At 42.4% G+C, this 24,969-nt stretch overlaps 3 protein-coding genes and 1 pseudogene across 3 annotated transcripts in view; 3 read left to right on the forward strand and 1 right to left on the reverse strand.

The window, feature by feature from the left end:
- The window catches only part of SRP19 (signal recognition particle 19), a 32,640-nt gene extending 9,540 nt beyond the window's left edge, over nucleotides 1–23,100 (forward strand). Inside the window, exon 5 of the mRNA XM_055298393.2 lies at nucleotides 21,586–23,100. Within this exon, the coding sequence (XP_055154368.1) occupies nucleotides 21,586–21,590 (5 nt within the window). The 3' untranslated portion in view covers nucleotides 21,591–23,100. The remainder of the gene's footprint in view (nucleotides 1–21,585) is intronic.
- REEP5 (receptor accessory protein 5) overlaps nucleotides 5,815–24,969 on the reverse strand; it is a 47,139-nt gene continuing 27,984 nt past the window's right edge. Inside the window, exons 4-5 of the mRNA XM_055298395.2 lie at nucleotides 16,372–16,540; nucleotides 5,815–8,259 (exon numbers count right to left, since the gene is read on the reverse strand). Of these exons, the coding sequence (XP_055154370.1) occupies nucleotides 8,210–8,259; nucleotides 16,372–16,540 (219 nt within the window). The 3' untranslated portion in view covers nucleotides 5,815–8,209. The remainder of the gene's footprint in view (nucleotides 8,260–16,371; nucleotides 16,541–24,969) is intronic.
- Nucleotides 8,368–17,800, forward strand: LOC129457631 (uncharacterized; annotated as a pseudogene).
- LOC129492914 (U2 small nuclear ribonucleoprotein auxiliary factor 35 kDa subunit-related protein 1) lies at nucleotides 21,593–23,100 on the forward strand. Its single transcript, XM_055298389.1, has one exon. It carries the CDS (start codon nucleotides 21,593–21,595, stop codon nucleotides 23,060–23,062), a length of 1,470 nt encoding a protein of 489 aa, XP_055154364.1. The 3' UTR covers nucleotides 23,063–23,100.

Below are 24,969 nucleotides of genomic sequence, written 5' to 3' on the forward strand. Positions count from 1 at the left end.
AGATTTGTCACAGAAAGATGGTTGAAATCTGGAAATGGTTTACTTTTGGGGCAATAAGGATTGTCAGTGCTATATTTTGAATGTCCCCTCCAAAATGCATGTTGAAATTTAATTGCCATTGTGATGTTATTGAGAGGTGGAACCTTTGGGAGGTGATTGGGCCATGGGGGCTCTGCCCTCAGGAATGGATTAATGTTACTATCTCAGGAGTGGGTTTGTTATAAAATGGAGTTCAGCCAAATTTTTCTTTTGCTCTCCTCAGCACACCTTCTTTGTCCTCTCGCCTTCCACCATGGGATCACACAGCATCAAAGACCCTTGCCATATACTGGTGCCATGCTTTTGGATTTCCCAGCTCCTGATCATGAGCCAAATACACATTGCCCAGGCTGGTGTGCAGTGCCGTGATCTCAGCTCACTGCAATCTCTGCCGCCTGGTTTCAAGTGATTCTCCTGCCTCAGCCTCCCGAGTAGCTGGGATTACAGGTGCCTGCCACTGCATCCGGCTAATTTATGTAGTTTTTAGTAAAGATGGGGTTTCACCATGCTGGCCAGGCTGGTCTTGAACTCTTGACCTCATGATACACCACGCTCAGCCAATTTCTATTCATTTTTTAAGTTACCCAGTCTCTGGTGTTCTGTTGCAACAACATAAAACACTAAGATTTCAGAACTATTGCTGTAACAGTATATTGCTGTTTCTTCACATTATCGCAATTGGTGCAATCAGTCAACTTTTTTTTTTTTTTTTTTTTTTTTGCCAATTGAGTGAAAACTGTAATCTTTTTAAAACAGCCCAAAATTTTTTTTTGAGACAGGTCTCTCTTTTTCACCCAGGCTAAAGTGCAGTGGCACAATCACAGCTCATTGCAGCCTCAACCTCCCAGCCTCAAGTGATCCTCCCACCTCAGCCTCCTGAGTATAAAAGTTTGTAATTAAAAAAAATTTTTTTAGAGGCCAGGTGTGGTGTGGATTACATGCCTGTAATCTCAGCACTTTGGGAGGCCGAAGCGGGCAGATCACTTGCAGTCAGGAGTTCGAGACCAGCCTGGCCAACATAGTGAAACCTTGTCTCTACTAAAAATACAAAATTAGCCAGGCGTGGTGGTGGGTGCTTGTAATCCCAGCTACTCGGGAGGCTGAGGCAGGAGAATCACTTGAACCCTGAGAAATGGAGGTTGCAGTGAGCCGAAATTTTGCCACTGCACTCCAGCCTGGGTGACAGAGTGAAACTCCATCTGAAAAAAAATTTTTTTAAGAGATGATATCTCACTCAGGCTGTTCTCATATTCCTGGGCTCAAGCAATTCTCTCAAGTGGTTGGGACTAGAGGTACATGCCACCACACCTAGCTGAAAAAGGGAATCTTAATGAGACAGTTGAGTATTTATGTAGATGTTGAAGTGCTTTTTGTATTTATGAAATGTGTTCACATCCTCTACTCACTTCTTAAGGAATCTTATCAGAATTATATATAATTTTAAAAGCCAGCTAGTTTTAATAGTGTGTTTCTGTTTTAGGCATTAACCTCCATCTGTAGAAGAAGAGGATTTAGTTTTTCGTCTCTACCATATGCTTGCATATTTCCTATCTTCCTAGCCTACCAATATATTTCATAATTTAACCACTATTCAGAGTTTACATTATTATACATTCTGTTCACAGCTCAGCCGTGTAGTACATTTGCTACTAAAAGTATGGTTGAAGGACCAGCAGCACTGGCCTCTGGTGAAAGATTGTGAAAAATGCAGTATCTCTGGCCCCAGCCCAGAAGTCAGATGTGTTTAATGAGATCCCCAAATGATTCTTTTTTTTTTTTTTTTTTTTTTGAGACGGAGTCTTGTTCTTGTTGCCCAGGCTGGAGTGCAGTGGCACAATCTCAGCCCACTGCAACCTCTGCCTCCCGGGTTCAAGGGATTCTTCTGCCTCAGCCTCCCCAGTAGCTGGGATTACAGCCATGTGCTACCATGCCCAGCTAATTTTTGTATTTTTAGTAGAGATGGAGTTTCGCTGTGTTGGCCAGGCTGGTCTCAAACTCCTGGCCTCAAGTGATCTTCACACCTTGGCCTCCCAAAGTGCTGGGATTAGGTGTGAGCCATTGTGCCCAGCCTCATCATTTTAAAATCTTTTCTGGAGTCCTTTGCCTGGCTCTGATCTCTTACCCTTTAGACCTAGTGCACAGCTTCACTCTGGGTTTTCACCATTGTCTGGAGTGACTCAAGCCACTGCTTTGCTGTTTTGGGGATCCTCTGTTGTGTATCACGTGTATTCCTGTTTTATGTTACTGTTTTGTTTTGTATATCTTGTTCTCAGGATCTTCCCAAGAAAAGTGCAAGAGAGGTAAATGTTCTTAGACCTTGCATATTTGAAAATTTCATCATTCTACCCTTACATTGTTTGGCTGGATATAGAATTACCCTTGGAAGTCATTTTGTTTAAGGAATTCAAGGGAATTGCTTTTTGGTCTTCTCACCTCTTGCAGCTGAAGGGAAGTTGTAGCCATTCTGGTTTACTATCATGATCCTGGTTCCAGTATTCTGAAATATCACAGTTGTGTGCTTTGTGTGGGTCTTTTTTTTTTTTTTTTTTTTTTTTTTTTTTCCCATCGTGCTGGGCAGCTAAGTGGGCTTTCAGTCTGCGAACTTGTGTTTTCGGCTCTGGGAAAGTTTTTTGAAATTTTCGTTGATGATTTTTCTCCTCTTTCTGACCTTTCTTGGTACTCTTTATTTGAATATTAGACCTGCTGGTCTGATCCTCAGGTTTTCTTTTTTTTTTTTTTTTTTTGCCTTTATATTCTACTTCTTAGATTTGCTCAGCTTTATTTTCCAACCTTTCCTATTCTTTTTTTTTTTTTTTTTTTTTTGGTGGTGTTTCACACCGTCACCCAGGCTGGAGTGCAGTGGCCCAATCTCAGCTCACCGCAACCTCTGCCTCCTGGGTTGAGGTGATTCTCCTGCCTCAGCCTCCCGAGTAGCTAGGATTACAGGCATGCGGCACCAAGCCTGGGTAATTTTTGTATTTTTAGTAGAGACGGGGTTTCTCCATGTTGGTCAGGCAGGTCTCGAACTCCTGACCTCAGGTGATCCCCCTGCCTGGACCTCCCAAAGTGCTGGGATTACAGGCATGAGCCACTGCGCCCGGCCTTCTTTTTAACTTCTTTAAGCTCTTGCCATCTGCATATTTCATTTTTCTAGCATTCTATTCTCCATTCATGGATGTAATTTATTTCTCAGAAGGTGAGATTTGTAGTCTTATTGTTTCCAAGTTCCTTTTCTTTCCTTCTGTTTTTATTTTGATCCCTATCATGTTAAGTAGCTTTGTTTTGGTTGCTGGTTTTTAAGATAGAAGGACCAAAAGGTTGATTATAAGTTGAGATCTGGCCTGGGTGCTATGGCTCACACCTGTAATCTCAGCACTTTGGGAGGCTGAGGGAAGAAGATCACTAGAGCCCAGGACTTCAAGACCAGCCTGGGCAACATAGGGAGACTCCCTCTCTACAAAAAGAATAAAAAATTAGATGGGCCTGGTGGCACATACCTGTAGTTCTAGCTACTCTGGAGGCTGAGGCAGGAGAATCACTTGAGCCCAGGAGATTGAGGCTGCAGAGAGTTGTGATCACGCCACTGCACTCTAGCATGGGTGACAGAGTGAGTCCTTGTCTCAAAAAACAAAAAACCAGAAAAGTTCAGAGTGGCAGGATATGGTGGCTCATGCTTGTAATCCCAGCACTTGGGGAGGCCAAGGCAGGTGGATCACTTGAAAGCCCAGGAGTTTGAGACCAGCCTGGCTAACAAAAGAAGAGTCTTGTCCTCATTACTAGTCTCTACCAGTGGGTCTCAACCCTGGCTCCATACTAGGATCACCTACAGAGTTGTTAAAGCATACTGGCACCTGGGTACCATGGTAGACTAATTAAATCAGCCCTTTGTTAGTGGAGGCAGAGATCAATATTATTGAAAACGTCCTCAGATGATTCCAGTGTGCAGCCAGGTCTGAAAACCTCTGTGTATTAAGATACAAAGATACCATTTACCTAACCCAGTGGTTTTATCTCAAAGTGCAGTTCCTGGACCCAACATTGCCTGGGCTGTTTAAAAATGCAAAACTTTCAGCCGCACCCCAGACTTCCTGAATCAGAATCTTAGAGGACAGTAATCTTTTTTAACAACACTCCTCTCCACCCCCATCCTCCATCAGTTCTGATGCACACCAGTTTGTTTTTTTTTTTTTTTTTTTTGAGATGGAGTTTCCCAGGCTAATGTGCAAATGGCGTGATCTTGGCTCACTGCAACCTCTGCCTCCTGGGTTCAAGCCATTCTCCTGCCTCAGCCTCCCAAGTAGCTGGGATTACAGGAATGCACCACCACACCCGGCTAATTTTTTGTATTTAGGAGAGACAGGGTTTCACTATGTTGGCCAGGCTGGTCTCGAACTCCTGACCTCAGGTGATTCACCCACCTTGGCCTCCCAAAGTGCTGGGATTACAGGCGTGAGCCACCGCATCTGGCCCACACCAAAGTTTTTGGGAAGCATCGATCTAACCAAGGAAACTCCTAAGTATGTATATTGTAAGATTTTAAGAGTTAATGTTCTAGCAGTGAGCCAGGAAAACTTTTAATATCCTCAAATCTGTTTACTTTCCAGCCATGCTATATAGAACTGTAATCTTTGATGGGTAAAGATCTGAATTGTACCTGTGTTATTCTAAACACCATAATTCTAGACATGCAGACATCAAAAAGCAGATGTAGGAGACCGTGCAGACCAACGCATACCTTCAGAAGTACGTTTTGTTTTTGTTTTTTGTTTTTTTTGAGGCAGGGTCTGGCCCTGTCGCCCAGGCTGGAGCACACTGGCACCATCTTGGCTCACTGCAGCCTTGACCTCCCGGGCTCAAGTCCTCCCACCTCAGCCTCCTGAGTAGCTGGGACTATGGGTATGCTTCACCACACCCAGCTAATTTTTTTGTATTTTTTGTAGAGGCAGGGTCTCACCATGTGGCCCAGGCTAGTCTTGAACTCATGCACTCAAGCAATCCGCCCACCTCGGCATCCCAAAGTGCTGGGATTTACAGGTCCGCTAGGCCAGAAGTGGGTATTTTTATCAAAATTCTCAAGTACTCCTTTTTTTTTTTTATCTCTTCTGAAAACAAGTACAGCATAATTTGGAGGCACATGTAAAAAGTTTACTACATCAAGGCCAGGCGCTGTGGCTCACGCCCGTAATCCCAGCACTTTGGGAGGCCGAGGCGGGCGGATCATGAGGTCAGGAGATCGAGACCATCCTGGCTAACGTGGTGAAACCCCGTCTCTACTAAAAAATACAAAACAGTAGCCAGGCGTGGCGGCGGGTGCCTGTAGTCCCAGCTACCTGGGAGGCTGAGGCAGGAGAATGGTGTGAACCCAGGAGGCGGCTGAGATCGTGCCACTGCACTCCAGCCTGGGTAACAGAGCAAGACTCCTTCTCAAAAAAAAAAAAAAAGTTTATTACATCAAGATGCATTCAGTACACTATCTTAAGTCATAGGAGACTTCTTTGTGTGTAATGCAATACACAGATAAAAACCAGTGGATTCGGTTTCCTTTAAATGTAGTGCTAATTATTGGTAGAAACTTTTTGAGTTGGTATGTTTTCTTTAGGGCAAGTCTTTTCCTCTGGCAGGCAAGAACCACCAGGAGAAAACTACAAACCATGTGAGGAATAGAGTTAATAAAGAGCAGTGTTTGTGGCTCATTTATCTGTATTTACTTAAAACTTTGCTTAAATAATTCTGGGTTAGGAAAAAAGCCCCACAAAATAAAATGAAATATAACAGTTAAATGAGAACTCAATTTTATTTACATCTATTTCCATTCAGTGTATCACATCTTCAGGATAGGTGATAACAGTGTGAAGGGTGTGCTCATTTTCTTCAGCTGTGAGTAGAGGACTCTTTTTTTTTTTTTTCCCCAGAGTAGCAGTTGTTGATCCAAATGATTGAACCCTTCAGGTAAGGGAATAACTGCTGCAGGAATTCTTTCTTGAAGAATTTAAGCTGTTTGGTAGGAATTCTGTAACTACATACCTTTGAAACACTATTCACATTCAAATAAACGCTTGTTTTCTAGCCAGACACAGGCTCAATTAGTTTTTCAAACTCTAGCCAAGGCAGTATTTCATTTGGGAAATCATGTGGCAGAACTGCTCAGTTCGTAACTTCTCCTGCTATTAACATTTACACTTAGACTGCCAACAACAGTTAACTTAAATTTCGGTCTCAAGGGAACAAAAAACATTGCATTCAGAATTTAATATAGTATTTTAAAACTAATTTTAGCCTGTAAGTCATTATGAGCAATAGTAACTTTTATACCTCCTCATCTTGTCTGATAATATATTCTGTATGCTATCAATCTGATTATATAGTCTATGTGCTAGAAGTTGCTAATTTTCATTCTGCCACCAAGAAAATTGTACTTTTATTTATGAGAAAAGGATTTAAATACTCCTAGATACTTAAAAAAATTTTTTTTAATCTAAAAGTTGATTTTCTCCCAAGAACAATTTTGTTTGCTTTCTACAAAGTTTTAAGTTTAATAGAATGCCGGTAATCACCGCTGTTTTCCTCCCCAAAATAAATGCTGTGATCCATATTACATTAGAGTGATACTGTCACTTAGTATTGATATCTTTAATATTTTTTACATCATGAGACATCGTTATGATCTTACCTGATTGTTATCTCAAGGTGAGCTAATCATCTTTATTTGCCTTAAAAAATACTGTACTGGCTGGATATTTAATCTTGTTAGTTTAGTTTTACACTTGTTTTAGTCTAGTTTAATTCAAAAGGACTCTTAACAGTATGGTGTAAAACTCAGATTTTCTAGTCCAGACAAATTGCTCTCCATAACAATTTGGCAGGTCAATGGAGACATCCATTTTAACTTTATTGTTCTGTACTTACTATGTAGTCATGTGCAGTTTATCAACACAAAGAATACGGATGAGGGCATTTAAATGGACTACAAGTGACTCTGACTTGTAAACTAGGGAAGCCTCTTGTGTTTGACCTTAAAGGCCAGAGAAAAACTGTAGATTGACTTAACTATTGCCAAGCAGATTATGGGTTACTTTATACTTCCTTTCATTCTCCCAGAATTGCTCTTAGAGCTATGTGTCGTCATTAGCATGTTGTTGCTAATTATATAAACAAGAACATACATGTAATCAGAGGTGGACAAATCTCCAGAAGTTCCTTAAACTGGTTTAAAAAAGAAGATTGGGAAAGAAGACTAAATCAACATGTTTCTCTGCTTTGAAGATAAAACCAGAAATGGTTTCCATTGTGGCATCTTGACAATAGACAAATATGTAAAGTTTATAGCAGATAAGACAGTATTACTAGTTTTTCAAGGAATTGAGAGTTACAGGTTACTCGTGTGTGTGTGTGTGTGTGTGTGTGTGTGTTTGTGTAAATTTCCTGATTTATCACTAGAGTGACTAACTGCTTTATAAAGCTATCCTGGTATTCATATGCCATGTACTAGGGAAACAACCAGGCCAATCTCCATTCGATTTCATTTCTCACTTTGTTCATTTGCATATTAATCACATATTTCCTAAAGTATTATTTAGTAGACCACACCAACACAATGGTTCCTCCAGCTTTGGGCAGGTGGTCTTACTGTACAGAAGTTATGACACATACAACCTTCCCCTGCTCCCTCCCCATGAGCATGATGCATGTTGTAGTCAGACAGTAACATTTCCATATGTACATGTGCACAAATACATTAAAAACATTTCAGAATTATATAAAATTGTACATTACAGGAAGTAGAACCATAAAGATTATCCTAAGTGTAACTACAGAGAAAATGCATGCAGGGAGAGCCCAGCAAAGTACACAGCCTGTGGGGTATATAATTTTATTTTAAGTTTATATTTCCTGCAAGATAGATGGATAGTAACATACATCTTTTCCTACCCAGAGGCAAAATACATTTTCCAAAAACTTGGACACTGCCCATTGCATTAAGTTTAAAGTGCTCCCTATGTATATAGACAGTAAAAGTAAGCAAAGAAACTTACAACACATTCCAATCTTTAATATATCAAAATTGTTTCCAACGCAACATTATTAAAATAATTATACCACAGTCCCTAATATAACATCAAGCTCTAGTAGGAAGGTACAGAGAGGGCAGGAAGTTTCCATCCAGTCTGGTTTAGGTGCTCTTCTTTTCTTCACCCAGTAAATTCACGGTGGCTTTCTTGGCTGTTAGGAGGGAAAGAAAAATACATCAAAGCTCTTTGGAATGCAAGCTTTGTGTCTGATGTAGCTACTAGATAACAAAACTTGGATGACTCATGTTCAGGTGCGATCATGTTGGGGTTTGTGGTCTGGGCTAAGAGGGTTTCCAGGAAATGGAGAAGGTACCTCTTAGAGCACAAATCCTAAATACTTGAGCAAAATACTTGAAGGTCATCTAGCCTAGCCCCTTATGACAGTGTCACCTAACCTGTCTGCCCTCTGTTCTCCTTTAAGCATTAAAAGAAGCAGAGATTCCTTAAGAGTAGTGTTCAAATTCTAGTTTGTATCTGTGTGCTTGCCTGTAAGATTTAACTTATCAATATATTATCAATCTGATGACAACTAGGTCATCATATTTATCCCATGGTGACAAATCAGAGAAGTCCTCATTCCCAGCACTAGAAATACAGTCATCCCTTGATATATGTGTTTGGGGGGGGGTTGTGGGGGGTGCAGGAGAGGAGATTAGTTCCAGGAACCCTACAGATACCAAAATCTGTGAGTGCTCAAGCCCTTAAATAGAATGGCATACATAGTATTTCCATATAACCTATGTGCTTCCATATACTTTATTTATTTATTTTTTTTTTTTTGAGATGGAGTCTCAGGCGCAGTGGCGCGATCTCGGCTCACTGCAGGCTCTGCCTCCCGAGTTCATGCCATTCTCCTGCCTTAGCCTCCCGAGTAGCTGAGACTACAGGCACCCGCCACCACGCCCAGCTAATTTTTTTTGTATTTTTAGTAGAGATGGGGTTTCACCGTGTTAGCGAGGATGGTCTCGATCTCCTGACCTCGTGATCTGCCTGCCTCTGCCTCCCAAAGTGCTGGGATTACAGGCGTAAGCCACCGCGCCCGGCCTCTTCCATATACTTTAAATCTCAGCCAGGCATAATGACTCATGCCTGTAATCCCAGCACTGTGGGAGGCTGAGGTGGGAAGATCACTTGAGGCCAGGAATTTGAGACCAGCCTGGCCAATATGAATAGTGAGACCCCCACCCCCCACCTCTATTTTTAAAAAATTTTAAAAGCCCATCTCTAGTTAAAATACCTAATGCAACATGAATGCTATATAAATTGTTGTTATACTAAATTGTTTTTAAAATCTATATTTATACTCTTATTGTGCCACCATTCTGTCCTATGATGAGAAGAGTTTGCTCTAAGTCTTTGAGTTGGTGACAAGACACTACATTGATCAAGAAAACATTCTGTCCAGGTGTGGTGGCTCATGTCTGTAATCCCAGAGCATTGAGAGGCTGAGGTAGGAGTATTCCTTGAAGCCAGGAGTTTGAGATCACCCTGGCCAAAACACAGTGAGAGCCCATCTCTATAGAAAAAAAAGAAAAATATATTTTCTTACATCTGCAGGAGACCAAGCCTTCCACTTTCTAATTACCAAGTGGCAGGGAATGTGCTATAAGAACCAGTGCAGTGTGAGAGATGGAGGGGAAAGGGGTTGTCTAGAAGCTCCAGGGCCCCCTGTGAGAGAGATTTTACAATCTGCAGCTGCTCTTGATGGAGCCCAGAGTCTTAGTGATGAGAGCCAAGGAGTCCCTTCTTGTCCACCAGCTGCCTGACAGCTGTTCTCCCTTTGCTCTGTTAAAATTACTGAACCAAGTTCATAGCAAAGGAGAAAATGTAGTCCTTCCCTTAACTAATAACCCTTTGTAAAAATTCCTAGTTAATCCAAAAGCTTTGAGAAAAGTCTAAAATGTGTCAGCACGTAAATTCCTCCTAACTTATTTTAATTCTCTTGCCCCTATTTAGAAATGTGTCATACCAAAGTAAGATTGGATTTTAAGTATTGATATCTAAGAGAACCAAGAGGCTAAGGAATGTGGGTGAAGTAGACAGAAATGACATCACCACAGGTTGCTGATTAGGCTAAGGGAAGGGAGAAGAAAAGAAAGCTCTTAAAAAGAAGCTGGTAATCCTGGCCGGGCGTGGTGGCTCACACCTGTAATCCCAGCACTTTGAGAGGCCGAGGTGGGTGGATCACTTGAGGCCAGGAGTTTGAAACCAGCCTGGCCAACATGGCATAACCGTGTCTGTACTAAAAATACAAATATCAGCTGGGCGTGGTGGCCTACACCTGTAATCACAGCTACTTGGGAGGCTGAGGCAGGAGAATCCCTTGAACCTAGAAGGTGGAGGCTGCAGTGAGCCGAGATCATGCCACTGCACTCCAGCCTGGTCAACGGAGTGAGACTCTTGTTTCAAAAAAAAAAAAAAAAGCTGGCAATCCTAAAGTGGGAGGAGGTTAAGGCTACAAGTTAAAAAATACCTAAAACATATTGAAGTAGACTGGATTTGTACGCCCAAAAGTAGGAGTCCAGAGAAGAGAGGTCTGTGAGAGAGAAATGAGGAACATACCACCTCTGGGGCATCAGTGCTGCTGGAGAACTGTCTTGGGATTTTACTTCCCCATGGTCAGGCTACCTCACAACTCCCATGTTTAACTACCACAGAGCTCTAAAAAAACACAAAAACCTTTCTCCAATTTCTAAAATCCTTGAGTCCCTCTGGAACTCAAGATCTGTATCCTCACCCATTCCTCCAAATGTTTCCTTTACCTTCTTGCTCTTAGAGAAAGCTGGCTGTGCCCTGAAGACACTGCTTTCTCCAGTGGTGGCTGTTTCTTTCCTCTCATGACCCTAGTACAAATGGATCTGGTCGGTGTTGTTTTTGTTCTTCATTGCCACTTTCAGAATCTCATGTCATCAGATTATATCACTGAGTAGCCTTCCTTTTCCCTGTCATCCCTGACTCTTGGGTTGCTCGGCCTTATTTCTTGAAGATTTTAGCTCCTAACTTAATGTTCCTTTCTAACACTACTCCTATTATTTATTTATTTATTTATTTAGAGACAGGATCTCACTCTGTCACCCAGGCTGGAGTGCAGTGATACCATCTCAGCTCACTGCAGCCTCAACCTCCCAGGCTCAGGTGATCCTCCCATCTCAGCCTCTTGAGTAGCTGGGACTACTGGTACGCATCACCACATCTGGCTAATTTTTGTTTTTTTGTAGAGATTGGTTTTCACCATGTTACTCAGGCTGGTCTCAAACACCTGAGCTCAAGCAATCCACCTACCTTGACCTCTCAAAGCTCTGGGATTACAGGTGTGAGCACTGCACTTGACCTACTACTCCTATTTTAATTATTGATGATTTTAATATCCATGTAGACATACCTGACCTAATATCCTGACCTCTTAGTTCCTCCCCTCCAATAACCCTTACGTTCCACCCTACATATGGCACTGACTCCCAGGATCCCTGTTAGTACCAATACTGCAGTCTCTCCATAATCTTGTATCAAGCATCCCCCTCACCCACTATCACCTTTTATCTTTGTAGTGCACTCCCCACCCCCCTTTTTTGCTCATTGTAGATGATGGTGGACTATTCCCGCTATTATCCTGATTCAGAGTTCTCCCACCACCACTTCCCACCTTATTCAGGTTAAATTCCATTGTCAAGCATTAACCACTCCACAGTCCCACCCTCACTTCATAGTTCTTGCTGGAAATCACAACCTTGACACAACTCTCCACCTACTCTGCAGCTATACCCATGTAGCTGAGTATGGCTGGAGAAAAACATAAACAAGAACTGGTTTCACTATAAATTCATGAACACAAATGTCAAGCATGCCTTTAACACTGCCTGACAGTCCATTTACTCTCTGACTGTCCTAGAAGGGCCAGCACGCTGCAGCCACACTCGCTTATGTAGTGTCCATGGCTGTTTTCACACTACAGTGGCAGAGGAGAGTAGCTGTAACAGAGACATGATAGCTCACGAAACTTAAAACATTTGTTATCTGGCCCTTTACAGAAAAAGTTGAGCAGTCCCTCTCCTTTGCAACTATTTCATACCTTCTCTTTCCATTGTCTCCTTCCCCATCCTCTCTCAATTGGCCTTCTTTCTTCCTACTTTACTGAGAAATTTGAAACAATTAGAAAGTCACTTCTGTAGGCTCCCATAGTCACATGTGCTCACAGCATACCATAAACCCTGATTTCCCTGCTGTTACCATAAACCTCTAGCTCTTCTGACCAATCCCTCTACTGTACACTGGATCCTTCACTGGTCAAGGACAGAGCTCCAACAATTCACCCTCTCACTCCTATCATCATTTTTTGCTCTGTTGAATTATTCTCATTAATTTTCAAACAGGCCTTGTTTCTCCTACCTTAAGAAAAAAACTTTTAAAATTTCAGGACCCTAATTCCTTCTTCCAGTTATAGCCCCATTCTTCTGCTCCCCTTTACAGGAAATTTATCAAAAGAAAGATCTATATTCTCTCATCCCTTTTCTCTCATTCTCTCAAATCCATTGCAATCAGGAGTTTGATACTACTCCACAAAATCTGTGTTATCAAAATCACTAGTACCTTCCTCATTGCTAAATCTGCTCAGTTCTCAGTCCTTATCTTACTTGACCTGTCGACAGCATGTAACATCACAGATCACTTCTCCTCTTTGAAAGAAACACTTTCTGTTCTTGGCCCCAAGGATACCACACACTCATGGTTTTCTTGCTACCTCAATTGGCCACTCCTTAATCAGTCTGCTTTGCCGGTTGCTTCTCATTTCTCTGGTCTCTAAACCTTAGACTCCCCAGCGTTCAGTCTTTGGACCTCCTGTTTCCTAACTACACTACCTTCGTGATCTCATCTAGTCTCATGCTTAATATTTATAAGCTTGTGGCCCCCAAATTTATATCTCCAGTCCAGACCTGTTTCTTGAACTCTTGACACCTGTATCCAACTAGCTATTTGACTAATCCTTGTAGGTATCTAACAGACACCTCAAACAAATGTCCAGGACTGAATTCCATATCCCCCCACCCACCACAACCTCCCAACCCAACAAAACCTCTTCTACCCAGTCTTCTCCAGCTCAGTGGCAATTTTATCCTTCCATTTGTTCAGGCTAAAAAGCTCGTCCTTGTCCTTAACCCCTCTGACCCATGCCCAATCCATAAGCAAATCCCATTACTTCTAACTTTGAAATATATCAAGAGTCTGATACTTCTTACCCCCTACCACTACACAAGGAACCAAGCCACCATCATCACCTCCAGCCAGATCACTGCAAGAACCTTTTAACTGTTCTCCCAATTTCCTGCCTTATCCCCATTCAGTCTGTTCCTAATACATTGGCCACAGGCATCTTGTTAAAACACAGAACAGATCATTTTGCTCATTTTGCTCCTGTGGTTAAAATGCCCCAATGCCTCCACATCTCACACAGAGTAGAAGCGAAACCTTTACGGTCTATAAGGCATTATGTGATATGTCTTCCAGCCTCCACTGGCAACCTCTCCCACCTCGTTTCCTCCTGCACCCCTCTAGATCACTTCTTCTGTTGCTCCCACCTCAGGACTTCTGTATATGCAGCTCATTCTGGAGTATGATTCCCCATGGTTCCTTCTACCATTTTCTCCCTCTCTATTTTTTTTTTTTAGGGGAATAGCGTTTTGCTTTGTAACCCAGGCTAGAGTGGCACAGCTCACTTGCAGCCTTGACTACCTGGGCCCAAGTGATCCTCCTGCCTCAGCCTCCTGAGTAGCTGGGACCACAGGCTTGCGTTACAATGTCCAGCTAATTTTTTAATTTTTGTAGAGAGCAGGTCTCCATAGGAGACCCCATCACAAACAAGCTGGTCTCAAACTCCTGGCCTCAAGTGATCTCCTGCCTTGGCCTCCCAAAATGTTGGGATTATAGGCTGAGTCACTGTTCCTGATTCCTTTACTACTATTGAGTCTGATTCAGTAGAGCCTTCTGGTAAAGATTTCCTAAATGTCTCTATTTAAAATCATAACCATCCCTCCAGTCCTTGGCCCCCGCATCTTTCTACTTGCTTTATTTTTTCCCTATATTATCTGGTAAATATACCATCTAATTTTCAATTTTACTGCCTATCAACTAGACTGTAAGCTTCATGAATTCAAGGAGTATGGTCTCTGGTTTGCTGGTTCACTGCCAGTGTTATGAACATGCTTGGCACATATTAAACACCTCAATAAATAAATATTTATTGAGTGAATTAATCAGAGCTGAGAGTGGACATTCTTTTGTACCCATAACAAAAACTGAACAGCATACTGAACCGATCAACCTGAACTGAATTAGGCTGGCCGTCAGGGCCTCCAAAGTACTGCTTCTGTCTGGTCAGCCTGCTGCTACAGCCTTGGCCAGCTAGGCCCTGCTGCTCATGGTGCCAGCCCAGAGAGAAGCCAGCCAGGAGATGGTGAGTGCTGTGGGGGTGGGGAGCCTCAAGGAGAAGGCACTGAGGAGGAAACTGAAAAACAGGGTTAGCAGCTCAAACCGCCAGAGACAGAAAGCAAGCTCAAATGAGTGACCTGAAACAGCAAGTGGTAGATTTAGAACAGAACCAAAAACTTTTGCTAGGAAATCAGCTTTTACAAGAGAAAATGCATGGACTCGTAGTTGAGAACCATGAGTGAAGACAGCACTTCGGGATGGATGCTCTGGTTACTGAAGAGGAGGCGAAAACCAAGATAATTCCATCTATTTGATGCTTGACATCCCTAACTAGGCAGATGAGGGTAGAAGTTAGTTGTGGTGGGGTTGGAAGTAAACATCAACTACCTTCCCAGTATGATATCCTGTTGGGCATTCTGGACAACTTAGACCCAGTAGTGTTCTTTCCCCAGAGTCTGCCAGCCTAGAGCAGCTCCCAGAGGTCTACTCAGAAGGACCCAATTCCTAACCAGCCTCCATTACTCTGTCAGTGGGGACATTATCAGCCAAGCTTGAAGCTATTAATGAACTAATTAATTTTGACTACATATATGCCAAGCCCGTAGTCTGAGACAGAGAGCCAAGCTAATGTGGTAGTGAAAATCAAGGAAGCACCTCTCAGCCTCTTACAGAATGATCACCCAGAATTCATGGTCTCAGTGAAGGAAGACTTTGTAGAAGATGACTTCATTCCAGACCTGGGTATCTCCACTCTACTTCCATCCAGCCACTGCCCGAAGCCATCTTCCTGTCTACTGGATATTTATAGTGACTGTGGGTATGAGGGCTACCCTTTCCCCTTCAGCGACATGGCCTCTCCACTTGGTTCAAACCATTCTAAGGAGGAGACTGGCCAATTAACTCTTTCCCCAGCTGGTTAGTGTCTAAGGAGTGATCCAATACTATTGCCCTTTTCCTTGACTATTACACTGCCTGGAGGATAGCAGAGAAGGCTGCCTATGCTTCATTCAAAAGGCCAGAGAGTGTACAGTCCTAGAGAATTCCCCTAACATATTTACCTGTTCAAACGTCATAGATAACCCCAAGTATTGTCTTGGCATCCAGCAGTCCAAGGTATTCGATACGTTACAATTCAGAATTATAGCTTTTGAGGTTGTACTTTTTCTAAAGAGTGGTAGTTTGCCCTAAATATTTATTGTGTGAGGGTGATTAGACAAGTGTATTAGAGTAGACATGGAATTCATGAATGGCTCTTTATCATTTCTCCTCCCCCTTTTTGGCATCCCAGGCTTGTCTCTAGTTTTAGGTCCTTTAGTTTGCTTCTGCAAGTGGAGAGAACACGTACCTGAGGGGGCTTTTTTCCCTCATGTACAGTTCAAGTAAAGATCAAGAATTTTTTGTAAAATTATAGAAATTTACTATGTAAATGCTTGATGGAATTTTTCCTGCTAGTACAGCTTTTGAAAGGTGCTTTCTCCATTTATTTAAAACTACCTATATAATTAAGTATAATGCAAAACAATTAAATAAACAATTAGAAGAGATGTACTTGCATATCAATATAGATGATTCTCTAAAATCGCTGCCTACCAAGGAAAGTCATTTTTCCTAATGTTCTGACTGAAGGCTACATTAAATGTGGCATGGAAGAAGAGTCTTGGGAAAAGTCGAGAACTGTAAGTGTTCTCAATAGGCAAAGACTTTGTAAAGAAATCCCAGAGTAACCTTGGCATTTGGCTGAGGGGTGCTGATAAGACAAGAAGGCCAGGAAGCCTGTTACTTGAGCCCAGTGTGTCACATCTCCTCTCACATGTGGGGCCATGTTGTTCCTGAGTCTTACCTTCTTTAGTGATGGCATCTGCAGTCTCTTTGGCCTTGTCTTTAAGGTCCTTGACCACATTGTCCACCTGGGACTCGTGCTTCAGGAAGAAAGGACGGATGATGCGCTTGTAGAGCAGTTCAGCCCCGTTAGAAGGGCTCGGAGCCATGCACCACAGCAGGAAGCCACACTGCACAGAATAAGAGCCAGCATGGGTAACAGGAGGGTGGAGCGGGCACATTCTGAGAATACACGCTGTCTTTCACTACTCTGGGGATGGGAAATGCCTCTGTTATTTTCTCCAAAGGCATTACCAGTGTTTTCTGCAGGTTAAAGGTGGGCTTTCTTTAGATGGAAAAAACATGATGAGTGATGAGCTGATAAGGAAAAGCTGAGACTAAAAAACAAAGGGTAAAACACCAGGTCCAGGAGCTTAACTATCTTCCTAACTTGGACCACGTTTTAGTATATAGCTGTAAGAGGCTTTTGTTAATCATAACTCTTAGAAATCAATTTAAGAAAATATAGTACTTATCTGCATGTATAAAGCCCTGTACAGATAAGCCTAATATCTAGGAGGCCTGTGCTTGGTAGGCTTCTCTTGGTAAGTTTATCACATTTATTCATCCTGTTATAGAAAAAATACCTTGTCCATTCTTGAATTCTTCCTTTGGTGGAACCTCAGTTTTGGGTAGATCTTAGCCTTCAAGGAATCTTTACAGCTGTTCATTTTTCATCTTGAATGTAGTTATTATTCCTAACTTCTTTACAGCTCTACTTTGCCATTGAGATTTTTTTTTAATTGACAAGAATTCTGCCCTAATTACTTAAATAAGGATTTTCACACTATGTCCAAAATATTTTTACTGTTTATTCAAATAATAAATACCAACTCGCCACTTCAAGTCATCCATGCAGTTTACTCCTTTTTAAGATAAAAAGAAAAAAAGAAGGAAAGGGAATATTCAGAGTAATCTGCCCATTTCCCTAGAAAGTTTAATAAACAACATACTGAGTTATTTTAGTTTAAAAGATTCTAACCACATTGTATTCCACACAGCCTAGGTGACTACAAAAAAACAGAAGTCACTTACAGAGATTCCAAATCAGTATTTTTTACAACTTCTTCTTAATGTAAAAACATCTTAGGCCGGGCGCGGTGGCTCACGCCTGTAATCCCAGCACTTTGGGAGGCCGAGGTGGGCGGATCACAAGGTCAGGAGATCGAGACCATCCTGCTTAACACAGTGAAACCCCGTCTCTACTAAAAATACAAAAATTAGTCGGGCGAGGTGGCAGGCGCCTGTAGTCCCAGCTACTCGGGAGGCTGAGGCAGGAGAATGGCGTGAACCCCGGGGGGCGGAGACTGCAGTGAGCTGAGATTGCGCCATTGCACTCCAGCCTCGGCGACAGCGAGACTCTGTCTCAAAAAATAAATAAATAAAAACATCTTAATTTCTCATGCTTTAAATTTAAAAGTCTTAGTCCTTATGATTCCAAACCAAGGGATGTACTCTAATAATCAACAAGCTATGATGCCTTTCTAAGATAGTCTTTCAAGTGTTTTAGAGATACAAAGCTGATAAAGGGCTAACACTAATGACAAGAGTTTCAGTTTAAAATGCACAAATAGCTCACTCCATCAGCACCATGTTGGCTCTGAGAAATTTATACTACACTTTGAACTTGTATTGCACTCAAAATAGAAAACGAAACCCAAGTTCTCAACAATATCTCCAGATTATTCTTTTTGAGAGTCTTGCTCTGTCACCAAGGCTGGAATGCAGTGGCATGAACATGGCTTACTGCAGCCTTGAACTCCTGGGTTCAAACAATCTTCCCACCTCAGCCTCCCAAGTAGCTGGCACTGACTGCAGGCATGAACCACCAGCCCTGGCTAAATTTTTATAACTTTTTTTTGTAGAGACAAGTCTCACAATGTTGCCCAGACTCCCCTTATCTCAACTACAGTAAAAAGTAACTCTTGAAATGTAACCTTTATGAATTAAAATTTGTTACACATGCACAAGAGTTTTTAAGACAGAGACTTGCTGGGCATGGTGGCATGCACCTGTAGTCCCAGTGACTTGGGAGGCCAAGGTGCGAGCATTGCTTGGGCCCAGGAGTTGGAGACTGACATGGTTTAGCTGTGTCCCCACCCAAATCTCATCTTGAACTGTAGCTCTCATAATTCTCATGTGTTGTGGAAAGGACAGGGTGAGAGATAACTGAATCATGGGCATGATTTCCCGCCATACTGTTCTCATGGTAGTGAATAAGTCTCACGAGATGTGATAGTTTTATAAGGAGTTTCCTCTTTCACTTGGCTCTCATTCTTTCTTGTCTGCCACCGCCATGTAAGACATCCCTTTGCTTTTCCTTCATCTTCCACCACGATTGTGAGGCCTCCACAGCCATGTGGAACTGTGAGTCAATTAAACCTCTCTCCTTTATAAATTGCCCAGTCTCGGCTATGTCTTTATTAGCAGCATGAGAACAGACTAATGCAGAGACCATCCTGGGCAACACAGCAAGAGCTCATCTCAAAAACAAAACAAAACCCAGAGACTATAGGACTAAATTTTTTATAAAACCCCAAAACTATAGCTGTATGCTTAAGAAACATACCTACAACAAAACCAAATAGGAACACTGAAAATAAAGTTATGGGAAAGATATATCAGACAAACACCAACTCCCAAAATAGCTCATTAGTAATATTAATACATACAAATTACTTAAGGCAAAATAAGTAAATAGAATGTTAAAGAAGGAAAGCAATTCACCAAGAATATTAAAATTCCTGAACTTGTATATACCTTTGAAATATGTAAATTATATCTAGCTTTGCATATGTTTGTAATGCAATATTTTTATAATTATATATTTTATATATAGCTATAGATAGCTTCCAAATATGGCTTTGAAATATGTAAATGTAAGTCAGAATTATATAGACAAATGGACAAAATCTGCAATCATAGATTTTAACATTTCCATCAGAAATTGATGCACTAGCCAGGCTTACACCTATAATCCCAGCACTTTGGGAGGCTGAGGTTGGAGGATCACATGAGCCCAGGAGTTTTGAGACTAGCCTGTGTAACATAGGGAGACCCCATCTCTATGAAAAAAACTTTTTTTTTTTTTTGAGACGGATTCTTGCTCTCTTACCCAGGCTGGAGTGCCGTGGCATGACCTCAGCTCACTGCAACCTCCGCCTCCCGGATTCAAGCGATTCTCCTGTCTCAGCCTCCCAAGTGGCTGGGAATACAGGCAAACACCACCATGCCCAGCTAATTTTTGTATTTTTAGTAGAGACGGGGTTTCACCATGTTGGCCAGGCTGGTCTTGAACTCCTGGCCTCAAATAATCCGCCCCCGTCAGCCTCCCAAAGTGCTGGGATTACAGGCGTGAGCCACCGCGCCCGGCCACAAAAAATAAATTTAAAATTAGCCAGGCTTGGTGATATGTGCCTGTGGTCCTCCTGGGAGGCTGAGGTGGGAGGGTGGCTTGAGCTTGGGAGGTCGAGACTGCAGTGAGCTGCGATACCACCACTGCAATCCAGACTTGGTGAGAAAGCAAGACCCTGTCACAAAAAGACAAAAAAAAAATTGATATATAAAACAACCTAGAAATTAGTTAATAATAATACAGAATAAAGAACACAAAATTTAAGTCTTTTTTTTTTTCCTTCAATAAAAAAGGGTCTCACTTTGTCACCCAGGCAGGAGTGCAGTGGCACAAATACAGAACACTATAGCCTCAACTTCCTGGGCTCAAGTGATTCTCCTGCCTCAGCCCCCCAAGTAGCTGAGACCACAGGCATGCAGGCACGCACCATCACGTCTGGCTAATTTTTGTACCTTTTTTTATTTTTTTTTTCTTTTTGAGACGGAGTCTCGCTGTTTTGCCCAGGCCAGACTGCAGTGGTGCTATCTCAGCTTACTGCAAGCTCCGCCTCCCGGGTTCACGCCATTCTCCTGCCTTAGCCTCCCAAGTAGCTGAGACTACAGGCGCCCGCCACTGTGCCCGGCTAATTTTTTGTATTTTTAGTAGAGATGGGGTTTCACCGTGTTAGCCAGGATGGTCTCAATCTCCTGACCTCGTGATCCGCCTGCCTCGGCCTCCCAAAGTGCTGGGATTACAGGCGTGAGCCACCGCGCCCAGCCAATTTTTGTACTTTTTGTAGAGATGGGGTTTCGCCATGTTGGCTAGGCTGGTCTCGAACTCTGGACATCAAGTGATCCACCCGCCTCGGCCTCCTAAAGTGCTGGGATTACAGGCGTGAGCCACTGCACCCAGCCTAAAATCTCACTCTAAAGATATATACAGATCTCTCAACCCAACAAACAGGGATTCAGAGTTAATATAGTATATAGAGAGTAACAGGATGGACTCAAAGAAACTAACTTCCAATCCTGGTTCTGCCATTTACTAGCTAAGCAAACCTTGTACAAGTTACTTAATCACTTATGTCTGCTTTTTCCTCTATAAAATAGGTATTAATTGAAAATTTTAAAATTTACCCCTATAATTTTGTAAGAAAATAAAATTACTAAGCATAGCAAGGACTTTCTCTGACCCAAGAATACTGTGTTTTCTAACAACATCTATGAAACATTACTAACAGGAGAACATGTTAGCTTTCAGTGGGGGAAAGCAAATCCTAGAACCAAAAATATTTAAGCAAATATTTATTTTTATTTTTTATTTTTGAGACAGAGTCTCACTCTGTCACCCAGGCTGGAGTGCAGTGGCACAATCTTGGCTCACTGCAACCTCTGCCTCCTGGGTTCAAGCAATTCTCCTGCCTCAGCCTCCCAAGTAGCTGGGATTACAGGCACGTGCTACCATGCCTGGCTAATTTTTTAATTTTTAGTAGACATGAGTTTTTGCCATGTTGGCCAGGCTGGTCTCGAACTCCTGGCCTCAAGTGATCTGGCTGCTTCAGCCTCCCAAAGTGCTGGGATTACAGGAGTGAGCCACAGCACCTGGCCATAAGTAAATATTTTAGAACTCTCCTTTTAGTACATGAAATGAAATTCAAATTTATGATATACTTAATTACAAAAAAAAAGTCAAACTGCAATATAAAGGAGAAACAAAATGAAAGTAATTTGTAATATATATAACTATGCAAACAAAACAATACTAGAAAACATCATAAAATATTCGTAAGTAGAATCACTGACAGTGGCAGCTATGAACAAAATCTTCCATACATTCCCATAGGTTAAGTATGTCTGAGGGGCCAGGCGGTGCTGGCAAGATGGCTGCACTTGAGAAGATGATGTGTCCCGAGAAGATGACGTTTCCAGAGAAACCAAGCCACAAAAAGTACAGGGCCGCCCTGAAGAAGGAGAAACGAAAGAAACGTCGGCAGGAACTTGCTCGACTGAGAGACTCAGGACTCTTACAGAAGGAGGAGGAGGACACTTTTATTGAAGAACAACAACTAGAAGAAGAGAAGCTATTGGAAAGAGAGAGGCAAAGATTACATGAGGAGTGGTTGCTGAGAGAGCAGAAGGCACAAGAAGAATTCAGAATAAAGAAGGAAAAGGAAGAGGCAGCTAGAAAATGGCAAGAAGAACAAGAGAGAGAGTTAAAGGAACAATGGAAAGAACAGCAGAGGAAAGAGAGAGAAGAGGAGGAGCAGAAACAACAGGAGAAGAAAGAAAAAGAGGAAGCTGTGCAGAAGATGCTGGATCAGGCTGAAAATGAGTTAGAAAATGGTACCATATGGCAAAACCCAGAACCACCCGTGGATTTCAGAGTAATGGAGAAGGATCGAGCTAATTGTCCCTTCTACAGTAAAACAGGAGCTTGCAGATTTGGACACAGATGTTCACGTAAACATAATTTCCCAACATCAAGTCCTACCCTTCTTATTAAGAGCATGTTTACAACGTTTGGAATGGAGCAGTGCAGGAGGGATGACTATGACCCTGATGCAAGCCTGGAGTATAGCGAGGAAGAAACCTACCAACAGTTCCTAGATTTCTATGAGGATGTGTTGCCCGAGTTCAAGAACGTGGGGAAAGTGATTCAGTTCAAGGTCAGCTGCAATTTGGAACCTCACCTGAGGGGCAATGTATATGTTCAGTACCAGTCGGAAGAAGAATGCCAAGCAGCCCTTTCTCTGTTTAACGGACGATGGTATGCAGGACGACAGCTGCAATGTGAATTCTGCCCAGTGACCCGGTGGAAAATGGCGATTTGTGGTTTATTTGAAATACAACAATGTCCAAGAGGGAAACACTGCAACTTTCTTCATGTGTTCAGAAATCCCAACAATGAATTCTGGGAAGCTAATAGAGACACCTACTTGTCTCCAGATCAGACTGGCTCCTCCTTTGGCAAGAACTCGGAGAGAAGGGAGAAGATGGGCCACCACGACCACTACTACAGCAGGCAGTGGGGAAGGAGAAACCCTAGTCCAGAGCACTCCTGCAAAAGAAATGGGGAGTCCAAGAGAAAAAGGAGTAGTCACAGGGGGAAGAAATCTCACAAACGAACATCAAAGAGTCGGGAGAGGCACAATTCACCAAGCAGAGGAAGAAACAGGCACCGCAGCCGGGACCAGGGCAGCCGGAGCCAGAGCCGCAGGAGCCACCGCAGCCGGAGCCAAAGTTCCTCTAGGTGCCGAAGTCATGGCAGGAGGAGGTCGGGTAATAGAGACAGAACTGTTCAGAGTCCCAAATCCAAATAAACTAGTTTTGTTCTTAAAAAAAAAAAAAAAAAAAAGAATGGACTAGGCCAGGCGTAGTGGCTTACACCTGTAATCCCAGCACTTTAGGAGGCTGAGGTGGGTGGATCACTTGAGGTCAGGAGTTTGAGGCCAGCCTGGCCAACATGACAAAACCCCGTTTCTACTAAGAATACAAAAATTAGCCAGGTGTGGTGGCAGGCGTCTGTAATCCAAGCTACTTGGGAGGCTGAGGCAGGAGAATCGCTTGAATCTGGAAGGCGGAGGTTGCAGTGAGTCGACATCATGCCACTTCACTCCAGCCTGGGTGACAGAGTGAGACTGTGTCTCAAAAAATAGAATTTCTAGACTAGAGGAACTACACAGCCTGCTTTCCATATCAGACCATTCAACCCAATGCAATTCACTGCCATAATCTCCATGTTATGATTTTAAGCCAGGCCTCTCTTCACCTTTCCTATTCCTTACATTTAAAGACTCCAAAGCTTGTTTACTGAGCACAGATCTTGGAAAACAGGATCTTCAGACTTAGGAAAGCATGGCAGTAGATGATGGAAGGGTAAAGACTCAGACTAGCATCTAGTAGTCTCACTACACATGGATAGTAATGCTATGTGCATGAATGTGCAATCATGTAAAAACTCAAATCAGCCTTCCGCACACACACAATGGTAGACTAAGACCTTCTGTTAAAGGTACAAGCACTCCAAGGAAGCCAGCGCCTTGAGGTACCCTCAGTATGTGCAAGTAGTTCCATGTTACTCTTAGATTTCCCAGCAACTCTGCTCTAGCATGCCCTAGGCTTAGCCAGCAGCAGATCTTACTGAATTATAAGATGTTACCAGAGGTTCAGATCCTTGGTTTTTTTTGAGAGACGCATTTGCATTGACCCAAAATGGAGAATTAAATGACTATTTTTCACTGGCATTAGCTTTGTTTCCTTGGCATAGTGCCAGTTAATTAAGCAGCCCCTGCAAGACCACCTCTCTAGTTATTTCCCTGTGGAAGCCTTTTGGTTGGTTTTGTTTTTTTGGTCTTTTTTTTGAGACGGAGTCTTGCTCTGTTGCCAGGTGGGAATGCAGTGGCGCGATCAGCTCACTGCAACCTCCGCCTCCCGGATTCAAGTGATTTCCCTGCCCCAACCTCTCAAGCAGCTGGTACTACAGGCGCGTGCCACCACGCCCAGCTAATTTTTTGTATTTTAGTAGAGACAGGGTTTCACTATGTTGGCCAGGATGGTCTTGATCTCCTGACCTCGTGATCTGCCCACCTTGGCCTCCCAATGTGCTTAGGATTATAGGCGTGAGCCACTGCACCCTGCTGCCTTTTGGTTTTTAATATCCAAAATTCATATAATGTTTTACTGTAGTTGCTTATATAGGAAAAGCTATACATCCCCAAAATGCAATACAACATTATGATATGCAGGAAATGTCTTAAGTAACATTTTTGACAGAATATCAGAATCCTTGGTGGACATTTTGAAGAATATGCAGAACATCACAGGGGATGTGCCATGTATTCCTGCAAACAAAGCAATTGTTTCTTACTATAGTAACTATTTGGAGAGCAGCAAGTGTTTTTAGCATCTAACATCCTAACATGATATTTGTTACTTATATATAGGTATTTTGCTGTATTTTATTAATACTTAGCGAATTCTTTGAGTTTTACATTGATATGTAATACATTAAAATTTTTCCCACTTAAAATAGTGGAAAATAAGCTTCTGCATAGAGTGTATTCCTACAGAGAATATCTGATTTTCAGAAATGGATTATCAAGAGAAAGACAGATGTCCATATTAAAACCAGAGCATTAAGGTGAAGTGAAAATGACTCATTGGATTAAGAATCAGGAGAGTTGGGGCCGGGCGTCGTGGCTTACACCTGTAATCCCAGCACTTTAGG

The sequence above is a fragment of the Symphalangus syndactylus genome, chromosome 11 (genome assembly GCF_028878055.3).
Source record: "Symphalangus syndactylus isolate Jambi chromosome 11, NHGRI_mSymSyn1-v2.1_pri, whole genome shotgun sequence".
NCBI classification, from domain to species: Eukaryota; Metazoa; Chordata; class Mammalia; order Primates; family Hylobatidae; genus Symphalangus; species Symphalangus syndactylus.